This window comes from Oryzias latipes, chromosome 14 (assembly GCF_053564925.1).
Source record: "Oryzias latipes strain Hd-rR chromosome 14, Olatipes_Hd-rR_3.1".
NCBI classification, from domain to species: Eukaryota; Metazoa; Chordata; class Actinopteri; order Beloniformes; family Adrianichthyidae; genus Oryzias; species Oryzias latipes.
In genome coordinates this window covers 24645806-24658174 of record NC_136250.1, presented here as the reverse complement: position 1 = coordinate 24658174, position 12369 = coordinate 24645806, and the positions used below count along the sequence as shown (strand labels likewise).

At 40.9% G+C, this 12369-nt stretch overlaps 1 protein-coding gene across 1 annotated transcript; it reads left to right on the top strand.

Annotated features, from left to right (window-relative positions):
- The first annotated feature begins 6474 nt into the window (after positions 1–6474).
- Positions 6475–12369, top strand: cdx1b (caudal type homeobox 1 b). The gene is made up of 3 exons (XM_004076736.5): positions 6475–7255; positions 10776–10924; positions 10997–12369. Exons 1-3 carry the CDS (start codon positions 6787–6789, stop codon positions 11234–11236), a joined length of 858 nt encoding a protein of 285 aa, XP_004076784.4. The 5' UTR covers positions 6475–6786; the 3' UTR covers positions 11237–12369.

The window sequence follows — 12369 nt, the reverse complement described above, 5'->3', positions numbered from 1 at the left end:
ATTGTGCATGTGATGACTTACACGATGAAACGATGCTGACTCATTTTGGGGCAAACAACCATTAGACTGAGAATCAACAATCAGTTTAGATCAACAAGATCTATTCACTTGGAAATTGTGCTAAACGAAGGCTACCTGTACTTAATAATTTGCAAAGATGTACTGACACATTGACACATGTACTAAGACATTTGCAGTTTGATGAAATTAATGAGAAATTCCATTCTGTTGTGAACAATTTCCAAGTGGTTTGGAGGTTTGTCCATGTTGTTTTGAGAATGTAATTTCTGTTTCAAGTAATGAGCCAAACCAATGGAGAAAAACTAAAAACACCAAAAACATAAGCATCTAACCCGAGCAGCAAGAGCAAATAGAACTACACATTTGTAAAAATGTTTGACAAAAATGAACAAACCTAATATTTATGAAAAAACAATCCACTCATTGGTACCAAGGTCAAGGGAATGCTGGAGCCTATCCAGTCACTGACGGGTGAAGGTGGGGTTCATTAATCCATCACAGAGACACACAACTGAGGGACAATTAGAGTCTGCAATCAACCTATGAAGCAGGACGATGCAGTTGAAGCAGGTCCAGGACCTCCCAGAACAAGGCGAAAAAACACCAGGCAGCACAACTGATGAATTATACGCACATAAAGCACCGCCACACCCCACCCCATGAAGAAGTTCACCTGAAATCAATGTGCAACAGAACAGAACAAATCTAAGGCAACATCTACAAAGGACAGTCACAGCTCGGTAGTCCAGGTGAAGTATATCTGAATCTGCAGTCTGTGAGATTATCACAGATTGTGAAGGACAGCAGCTCAGCCATCCAGCTGTGGGGTGCATGAGCTGACAGGGTCAGAAGATGTAGACAAGCAGCCAGTCAGAGCTTCAGAGGGCAGGAGAAGCGACTCCATCTCCATAACACGCTTCTGATCAACCAAAGAAGACCTCAAGGCCCAACAGAATGATGATGATGATGATGATATTTGATTTTGGACATATAATTTAAAAGAAAAGAAACTTCTAAAAGAATTTACCATTAAAGAAAACTTGAAGTTCACATCGTTATGACAACCTTTAACATCCTTCTCCATTCAGTCAATCACTGATCCTGTTGCCCACGGCGACTCTCAGGCAAAAAACTCAACCAGCAGGAATTATGAGGGTTTTATTGGAACCGAAAGGAACATCTTTCATTTCATAGATTCTCTGAGGTATCATTGGTTTAATAAACTTCCAGACGTAAATTATTATAATTGTTTAAATAAGAAATTGTTGTGGTGACCAAAAGAAAATAAAAGACAGTTCACTACTACCAGCAGGTGGCAGCACCGAGCCACTCTGCATCCACGGAATCAGGTTAAGACAAACCGACTATTCTGAGTTTGAGCAGAAACTTCATTAATAAAACAGGAGCTACATTAATTTGTTTCATTGTTGAAAAAGGGACATTTTACTAAAAACCCTCCGTTTTGGACCTCATTTGTACATCTTTGAGCTAACTATAAATTATAACCATTTTTCGATTTACAGAAACAAACATTTAAATATCCTGCTTGCTATGGATAAAGTCCATGTTTTTATTGGATGTAATATTTTTACTTTGGATAATTTGACAGGATAAATCTTCTGCCAGGCCTCTCAGTTTAGGAGGATGATGCGATGATCTTCATCAACCTCAGAAAGATGTCATTCCTATGAATATTTAGCGTTCATCTACCTGAAGGTTTATGAAAGCTCTTTTGTTTCTTCAGTAATGCAGACCGGGACTGGGACGTATATCTAGAAAACCATTTTTTTAAAATTCTAACATTTAATGGAAGCCCTTGTTGATGTTTTCAGTCTGAAAAGTTTCAGGAAAAAAAAAACTTTTTCCATCCAGATTCAAAAAAGCAAACACCATTGAGCTGACGATGATTCCAGTCAAAATCCCGGAAACGTGATGTTGATCAGAGGAAAAGCAGAGAACAGACTCAAGAACCGGCTCCAGAACAGACTCCACCATTTGTTTTCACAGAGCATGGAGACCTTTGGGTGAGTGTGCTCCAGACCAGGTTAGCTGGCTGTTACCATGGCAACAAAGTCTCCTTCTCTGTGAAACAGTTGATCCTGTATTTAGCTGAACTTAGTCGGGGTTTGCACCCATTCTGCTTTTTTTTGCTATAGTGTGAAACGTTTTTCCTGTTTTACTCTCTTCTCGTGAGCGTTGTCTTTCAGAATAAAAGCTTCCAGGTTCGGTTAATGTTGTTCTTGGTCACTGAACTGTTTGTGGAAACAGAACCTGCTTCTCCGGCAGCTTTATGACTTCCGCAGGTTAATGTTCACCTGCAGCAGGTGATGCTCAGAGCTCCAAACCACTCCCTCTCTTCTGACCCGGTTCTTTAGTCTGCAGGTCCCTGACCCTGCTGCTTTTAAAGAACCAGACCGGTTTTGATCCATTTGGGTTCGGATTTCTCCCCTTCTAGACCCACAGAAGCAAACTCAAGAAGCTCCAGCAAGTCCGGCACAGCTTTAAAAGTCCTCCGACTCGCATTCCTTCTATCTAAAGTTTGTGATTCAAAGTTGAGGTTCTTGTTCTCGTCGAATCAAGAGGAAATTGTGAGACATGGACGCTTTTTCCCCCCATAATTTGAAGTAAAATTCTATTCTCAATCAAAAACACAATTTGGAAGTCAGGCTTGCAATTTGAAAATCTCTATTTCAATTTAGATTTCAATATGAAACATAAAAATTCAGTGCTACATTTTTAGAAATAAAATCGTAAATAAAATCTTAATCAGTTCCATTTTAAGATGACATGGGTTTTAGGTACCATAACTCCAATGAAAATGCATTTTGCAATTTAAAATTCAAAGTCATATTCAATTCTTATTTGCTAAGAATTTTATTTAAAGTAACATCAAAGCAAATGCATTGTGATTTGATTAAAGGAAACAGAATGCATCTGACAAATGACACTATGTTTATGACTACAACTGAATTTATTGCAGCTCTTAGCAGTTTTTTTAAACACATCTTTAGGGCTGCTGTGTCCTATAAGTAGCCTCTGTATGTATATTTTTTTTGTTATGTTGTATAAATATGTATGCATGTTTGAATTCATCTATTAAGATCTATAGATCCATTCTGGGCATTCTGTCAGGACTTAGCAAATGTAAGCAGGAGGGATCCACCCCGATGAGAGTCTGACAGATTACAAAAAAGATTTTCATTTTGAATTTTGTCACCCAAAATCCATGACAATTTAAAGTGCAATTTATATTGGTTTTATTAACATTTTTATTTTTAAGAATTGTAAGATTGAATTATAATTTTCCATGTTGAATTTTCTATTGCAAAATGTGTTTTCAAATAGCATAAATAAATTGCAAATTGAATTGTCAATTGAGAATTGAATATGACTTTGAATTATTGATTGAAAATTTTTTTTTTAGTGAGAAATGAAAAATACAAACAGAACTTTACACCATGTCCATAGCAAAATGTATCAGCCGATCACCTCCAGATTTTATATCAGGTTTCCATTTATGATTTAATGAATTGTTCATTTTTCCTCTTTTCATCTCTGACGGTTTAATTCAAGTGTTGAATTTATTTGTTCTTTATTTTATCTATCCATCTATCTATCTATCTATCTATCTATCTATCTATCTATCTATCTATCTATCTATCTATCTATCTATCTATCTATCTATCTATCTATCTATCTATCTATCTATCTATCTATCTATCTATCTATCTATCTATCTATCTATCTATCTATCTATCTATCTATCTATCTATCTATCTATCTATCTATCTATCTATCTATCTATCTATCTATCTATCTATCTATCTGTTCGTCCATCCATTTATTCATTTGGAACAGACCTTTAAAAAAGTATTGGTTGATAAGTAATAAAACAAAACAAATTAAAGAAATGACTATAATGTTGATGAGTTTTCACCACAAACTGTTTAAAGTCTAGTTCAAAAAGAAGTGAGAAGAATAAAAATTAAAGTAGGAAATAAGTGAGGCAAAATGGAAACAAAAACTAAATTAATTCAAATAATAAATAAAAATCTACAACTGACATGAGTGTTATAGTAAAAAAAAAAACATAAAACATTAAAAACCCTGAAATCCCCCCAAAATACAATAATTTAAAAATATGCAGCAATCAAATAATCAAACAACAAAATAACTTCTCACAGTAAAAAAGGACAAAGTGAAAAAAAGAGTAAATGAAAAATAAAAACCCTAAAACCACAGCTAATGATGACAGGAATAAGGATTTATTGCAGAAGAATTTTGGAAACAGACAAAAGCAGCAGCAGCCCATTTATTACCTTTACAGTAAATCTAGACAACCTTTTTTGTGGATGATCCGGAAAACAAACACTGACCATTTTAATTGAAAACTCTTTTCTCTGGTTTCTCTGCAGAGACATTGAGGAGGTGCTCTTTGGCAGGAGCTTCGGTGTTAAACCATCAAACTCTCTAGAATCTGCTCAAATATCGGCTTTCGGGTCATTTTACTGCAGTGGTTAAAGTAATTCTCATCAGTGTAAAACAATATATCTCCCATAAATCCATAAAAAGCAAATAAATCCTCCTCAGTAGGAACAGAGGACGGCAGCTGATGCTGTCAGGAGCAACACTCAGACATCCCGATGGACTTGAACACAGCAGTCAGTGTTTACAGACGCATGCAGTTCATACGGGCAGACTATGGGTGGCGCTAATATTATCACACATCAGATTACAGTTGAAGAGAAAGAGGGAAAAAAAGCAAAAAACTTCCTAAAAAACTGTAATTTGCAGCACAAAACTCCTCTAGCCCCTCCCACTGGCCCATCAATAAACGCTCCCACACTCCTAAATAAATAATCTCATTTAAATTTGATGGTTTTTTTGATGAGATGTCATAAATAGCACATGAATCCCCAAAAGATGCAGCTAGACTGTAAATATACTTATTTTGGTGTTAAATCTGATATTTTTTTTTTTGGAGTGAACCTCTGAAACCAGCCCCTAGTGGCCTTTAGAGGAACTGCAACATTTGGATTGTGTCAAATTCAGGAACAGAAGGGTGGGCGCTTCTTTGGGGGAGGGGGTGGTTTAATTTATAATCCTTTTGTCTGAGGGGGGGGGGGGGGGTATGTGTGTGAGGTCTGTACATTTGAACAAAATCTTTTCTTTTGCAGTGAACATAATATCTCTATATCTTCCTAGTTGACAAAAAGACGGTGCGTTCAGAGCCCCAAAATACAACTCAGAATAAGATAGTGAGCCGGTCAGCTGATCACAGAGTTTTTAGTTAGAGATGAACAATTGTTTTTTTGTTTTATTTAATTGCATTTATTCAGATTTTTGATTTTCTTTAATTTTTCAATTTAACTCAGCTTTTTATGTCTTTGGTTAAGATGTTGTCACATTCTCCAGAAAACACACTTAAAAAAGAAACTTTGAAAAATAATACAATCTAAAAAATAAAATAAAAAGTAGGTATAGCTTACATAAAATAACGTCAGGATGTCAGACTCCCTGTAGAATTTAAAAATATTTAATGCTGACAACAAAGAATTATGAAAACAACTAAAGAGCTATATTTTCAAAAATAAAAAAACGCATCAAAAAATGTAAAATCGTTTCTATTTTCATATTTTCAACCATATTTTAAATCTAACAAACGTTCGCTGTGCATCATAAAGTTAATATGCAAAAAACAAAAACTCAAACTATAAAATTATTTGAAGCAAAATAAATTCGTTTGTGACATTTTTTTCACGTTTTTGTTGTTTCAATGTTTAATTATTGGCCTAATTTAAAATATTCGTTTGTTAAACCTGTTGTAAAAAATAACAGATTTAACGCAGATAAATAAAGTTTATTTTACTTTTACATCATTTCAAGCATAAAATCAAAACACATTTCTAACAAAAACAGAAGATTTAACGTTTTTTAAATTATAAAAAGATATTAACAATAATTTAAAAACGAAGACGGTTATGTGACACCATACAACAGTTTTATTATTAGTAATAGAAATGAATAGATTTATTAATAGTAATACAAATGAATTGATTTATTGATTTTCTGTTTCTTTTGATTTTATCGTTGTGAATGTTTTAAAAACCAGCGGAGAAAACATGACCATCATTGTTTCCATTAAAGACCATAAATGTAAATTAAATCAACGCAGAGTTACGAGCAAAATGAAAAAAACAATTCTGATTTGTTGTTAACGTAAAAACTACATTTTCAGGCTGAAGTAGCAGAAAAGATTTGCGTTTGTTGATCATATTCATGGATCGGGCCTCTGCGAAGGCGGGAATCCGCTTTTATTTCAGAACCGAGTCGGGGCCTCGCGGCGGGAGTTTGAGATAGATGAGCGCGCGCGGGGGGGGGGGGGGGGGGGTACTGTCCGCCGCGCGCACACGTTCTAACTTTTCTAGGGCGTCTGGCGGCCCTTTGAAGTGCGAGATGCAAATGCAGCCGCAGGACTGCAGGTCGTGGGGAGTGGCGCGTGGGAAAGCTGGTTTCTCATGATGAACATTGTAGGAAGAAGAGGAAGAGGAGCGCGGCGAGAAGGAGATAAAGGCCATAAAGTGTCCTCGTGACCACGGCTGTTTTAACGGCACGGTCACGAGCGCAGGTGGAGGTGTGCTCAGGTGCACGCGGGAGGACAAGGACGTTCGGAGCGAAGCTCACTTCACCTGCAGACCAGGTGAGCGCGGGCACGCAGGCAGGCTGGATCCGCAGTATGCTGAGGGAGCCCCCACCCCCGGTAAGATGTACGTCAGTTACCTGCAGCTGGACAAGGAGCCCCCCATGTACGCGCACCAGAGCCCGGTGAGCCGCCACCCGGGGCTCAGCCTCAGCCCGCAGAACTTCCCGGTGCCCCCCCCGCCGCAGTACTCGGACTTCTCCAGCTACCACCACCACCACCCGGGACTCAGCAACGACCCGCACCCCTCCCAGCAGGCCGGCCCGGGCCACGGCGGCTGGAGCCCGGCTTACCCGCCCCCTGCGCCCACACGAGATGACTGGTCCTCACATCACTACACGGCGGGGGGGCCCCCGGGGGCCTCTTCCGTGACAGGCCCCTCACTGGGCTTTAGCCCTCCGGATTTCTCCGGGCAGCCCTCCTCGCTGCTCCCCCCCTCCCTGAATGCGACGGTCGGACAGGTGTCTCCCGGTTCCCCCCGCAGAAGGAACCCGTACGAGTGGATCAGAACCTCTGCGCCGCCCAGCAACCCGAGTAAGAACTGGAACCTCTTCTCGAGGCCAAACTTTTTTTTTTTTATATTCATCTCTTTATTCATTTTAAAAAATCCCGAACCTTTATTCGGGGCATACAGAACCGAACCGCCGCCCGTGCGCCGCCCACAGCAAGTTCGACTTTTCTTTCTGTTATATTTTAATAATGAAGCAGATATGAGCGCGCGGAGATACTCAAATGTCCTCGCGCCGGCACGCCGCCGGCAGATAGCTGCACGTGCGCAATGGCTTGGACCGCAGGGTTATTTTATAATTAAATATTGAATTAGTTCTCATATTAATGTTTAACTTTAACTGTTTTTATTGTTTTGTGATCATTTAAATGCTTTTTTTTACCTTTTCCGTTTTTATTTGTTTAATACCACGTTTTAATAATAAATTATTATAATTATAGTATAATTATATTAAGTTATTTTAATTTATTACAAATTGCTTTATTTACTAATTTAATCTTTTTAAAGTTATAGTCCGTGTCGTGTCGAGCCTCATCAGGTTGTGATAGAAATGCCCCGCATGTCTATGTTGGGGTCAAAAATGAGCCTTTGAAGTGTGTGTTCGTTTGTCTGCGTGTGTGTGTCGGTCAATCGGCCCTGACGTGAGGCAGGTCGGTTTGATTAAAAAATAAAAATCTAAAATATATTTTGAATATTTTTAGCTTCTCCACGCGCTCAGGTCAGTGTGACGTCAAAAATCCTTTAATTATTGTTTCATTTGGAGAGGCTGCAAACAGAAGCGTGTAAAACAAAATGTGCCTGAGTTAAGCTCTATGTGCCTGTTCCAAATATAGATACGGAAGAACCTTCCTCAGCTTCCAGATCCACCTGCCTGCTTCAGGTTTTGACTCAGTTCAGACTGAAGAAACATCAAATCTCTGATGCTATTTGTCCAGTGGGAGGGAGAGGGCAGATAGCTTGGGTTCTGAGTCCTGCAGAAACATCTTTTCATAATGTTAGAAGCTATTTTAAACATCCTCATTCATCTTGTCGGTCTAGACTTCCAAGGTTCTGGACCTCCAGGTTCTAGATTGCAAGGTTTGACACTTCCCTCACTCACTTTTGTTGTCAGTGGGTCGGGTTAGACATGGTGGCTTTGTGATGATGCAAACTTTAGGAACTGCAGCAGCCAGCCGATCCAAATGTGGAACCATGAAGAGCACCTTCAGCGCTGTCTGACAATTTGTGTTTCAGCTAAAGAAAAATGCAGAGAGAGGGGTCGTCCAGGGTCAGACTTCCAGATTCTAGACTTCCATGGTCCATACTCCCCCATTTCAGACTTCCAGTTTCCAGATATAAGAATAGGACACCTCTTTTTTTTAGACTACCAGGATCTAGATCTCCAGGTTTTGTGAATCCTGGTCATAGACTCCAAAATTTGACACTTGCCAGTTCTAGACCTCCAGGTTCTAGATTACCAGGTTTTACACTTCTTGGTTTTAGACAGGTTCTAGACTTCTAAGTTCAATACTTATACTTATACTTACATCTAGATTTGGACATATAGGTTCTAGACTTCCAGGCTCCAGGTTCTAGACTTACAGATTTCAGATTTTTTTATTTCAGACTTCCAGGTTCTAGACTTTCAGGCTCTGGGCATCCAAGTTCTAGATTCCCCAGGTTCGACACTTCTGGTATGGCACTTGCAAATTCCAGACTTCTACGTTCCAGACTTGCACTTCTGGGTTCTAGACATCAAGGTACTAGATTTCCGTGTTTCAGACATTCAGACTCTAGACTTGCAGATTTCTGAATTTCCAGACTTTGAAGTTCCAGACTTCCAGGTTCTACACTATACTAGACACCTTAACTTTGACACTTTCAGGTTCTAGATTTCTAGGCTCCACTCTTGATGTTTCAGACTCTCAAATGTCACAATTCCTTGTTCCCAATTTGCAGGTTTTACTCTCCAGATTTGACACTTCCTGGTTGTAGAGTTTTTGGTTCCTGACTTCCAGAGTTTCTGGAACTTGTGGAACCCCAATGTTTTTGGTTGGTGGAGGGAACGCCATGGGCTTTTCCATCTCTGCTGGGCAGGTTCTGATCAGACCTGCAGAGAGACTTGTTTTAACCAACAGAATGAGGCAGCTACAGACAGACCGTTTCTGTGCTAATGTTGAATCACTAGTGACAGTGGGTTCCTGGTTCTGGATCAGATCTGAAGTTCTGTCAGCTTTCCCTCATAACAGTCTCCTCATCAGCTGATGGAGAATCCAGTTCTGTCTCCATCGCCTTCAGGCAAAAGTTTGTGACAAACCCAAACAATTTTGTCTGAATTCAACAGTTACTCCGCTCTGGGGAGGGAGGTGGAGGTGGGGGTGTCTGGAGAAGGGACTCTCATCACTTATTTGACTGTTGTGTGTTCAGGGTTAATGGTAAAGCACTGAGAGCTTTAATTATCTGTTTGTCCACACACAGCCTCCAGAAAATATGTTACCTATTATCCTGTTTGCACCAAACAATCACTCCAGAAAGGAGGAAAGATGGTTTCCTTCTGGTGTTGACCCAAAACCTTTTTGAGGACTTATTTGCTCTCCAATTCGTTACCCCTCTAAAGCCATTTTACTAGAAGCAGGTGGAGAAAAACGTCCTGCTGTACTTTGGAAAAGAGCCAGGAGATCTTCAGAAACAAACTGAAGGGTTTTCTTCATGTTCCTCCAGAGATTGATGGAACAGAATAAGTCTCATCTGTCACATGTTAACCCTCACTCCTTAGAGAAAGAATTTGACCTACATGCTGGGACATTTTAATACATCTTCATCGTGTACATACAGAAACATTTCCTGCAGATCTGTGCATGCCTGGTCATAAGTGTAAACACTTCCCTTTTACAGAAAACACCTAAAATATAGCTTTTAAACATGATGATAGCATCAAGTTAACACAGACAGAGATGCAGTTTGGGAAACGTAGGCGTCAGGCTGGCTGTCACTGTAGCAGTGTGAGAGTAGAGATTTCGAAGCTGCACACAAACACATCACTGCAACAGACAGGAGTCAGTTTATGTAAATACTTCAATTTGAATGGGGAGATGGGGCGGGATCACGCGGCTGTAGTGCACGGCCCTGGGGCGCGCACGCCTGCAGTTTACAACACAATCACGCTCAGTTCATTCACAGCTTTGACACTGGCAGCAGTTGAGAGCCTCAACCCCCCATAGTCCAGTCTGACCATGTGAGGGCCTGAGCCTGTCGCTGGAGAACATGAAGGCAGTGTGGATCTAAGAGTTCAGAGTCAAACCTTCGGACATTTCGTCCTCTGTGATGACATCACAGCGTTGCTGTAGTTTTACCAATTCTGACCTGCAGGAGGGTGATTGTGTTCTAACTGCATTTCAATTTTAATATTTCAGGAACTGTAGCAGATGACAGGTATAACATTGAGGGAAAATTAGCTGTTTCGTCAGGAAATTGAACCTCTGACCATCCAGCAGATCGGGCAGCTCAACCCACTGAGCCACAGCCCTTTTTGCTTTTCCCGAGCAGTTGTCTTTGTGTCTTTTGCAGACGGGAAGACGCGAACCAAGGATAAGTACCGGGTCGTGTACACGGACCACCAGCGGCTGGAGCTGGAGAAAGAGTTCCACTACAGCAAATACATCACCATCCGTAGGAAGGCGGAGCTCGCCACAGCACTGAGCCTGTCAGAGAGACAGGTACACAGCAGCTCGGCTTCATGTACTCCATGTTCTCCAGATGCTGTTCTGACATGAGTTCCACGCCTGCAGGTGAAGATCTGGTTCCAGAACCGACGGGCCAAAGAGCGCAAAATCAACAAGAAGAAGCTCCAGCAGCCCGCCTCCTCCACCACCACACCCACCCCGCCCACCGGAAACGGCGGAGGAACCAGCGGGGCGGGCATCCACGGGAACGGCAGCAACAGTGTTGCCATGGTGACAAGCAGCAGCGGCAGCAACGGGCTGGTGTCCCCATCTTCTCTGGCGCTGAACATCAAGGAAGAGTTCTGAAGAGCAGCAGAGTGTAGAACCTGGACAGCAGAGTCCCCATGAGGAACCGTGGTGATCCTCTCAGACCAACATAAACCAGAGGAGAAGAAACGCTGATGTCAAAGTCAGCGTGTGAGGAGCACGTTTGGTCTTTATCACTGCTGCACCAGACTTGAGTCTTTCCCCCTTTAAGGTTCTGTGAGCTTCAGGAAAAATCCAGAGCTGCTTTCCTCCGTTTGTGAATCATGCCATGTGCTCTTCAGCTGGAGGAGTGGAGTAGCTGCTGCATCTCCTCCATTATGACGTGATCACATGCTCCTCCATCAGCTGAACCACTCAGACTGAAGCTCCTCCCTCTGAGCGCCATCGTTTACATTCCTGTTGCCGGGAAGATGTGGGGTTTGAGCATCTATGGTCAAACGGAAATGAAAAAACTTTAGTCTGATTCAGGAGAGAAAAGAAAGTCCTCACTTTGTTTCCTCTTCTGTCTTTTTCTGGAAACCTTCATGTTCATCAGTAAGTTCCAAGACAGAGCTTCAGCTGCTCCTTAGAACTCCAGCTTCTGTCTGCAGATTTCCTCCAGAAACACAACAAACAGTTTTTTTTCAAGACACAACCAAGGACTATCTGAGGCGGCAAAGCAACCGACCCAGGAACCTCCAGCAATGAGCTCCTGCCACTGTCTTGATGCTTTCTTGAAGTTCTTCTGTGTTTCTCCTGACCTTCTTTTAAAGTTCTCCTGGTGACGTGTCTCTAAATATTTTTTGGATGTTCTCCTGTCATTCTCCTGTTGTTGTTCTGACGTTCTTCTGATATTCTGCAGCTGCTGGAGAACATGAGCAGTTTGAGGATCATCTACTGACATGAAGGATCTGAATGGAATCTGTTCAGGATCCAAACTGGATCAAATTTAAAAGAAGCGTCTGTTGTTTTAAATGTATGATTCTTTCCTCGTTTATTTGATACTCCAAAACACAGAATGGGGATTTTTTTTTTCAGTACTTTGCTTCTGGACTTGGTGAAGTGGATTTTGGAGCTTCATCGAGTGACTCAGATGCTCTTCTTCCTCATGTAATGTCCTGTAAATGTTTCTGATTCCATCACATGTATATCTGAAATCTACGTTTTATTAAAAGACAGATCTTTATTGTAAA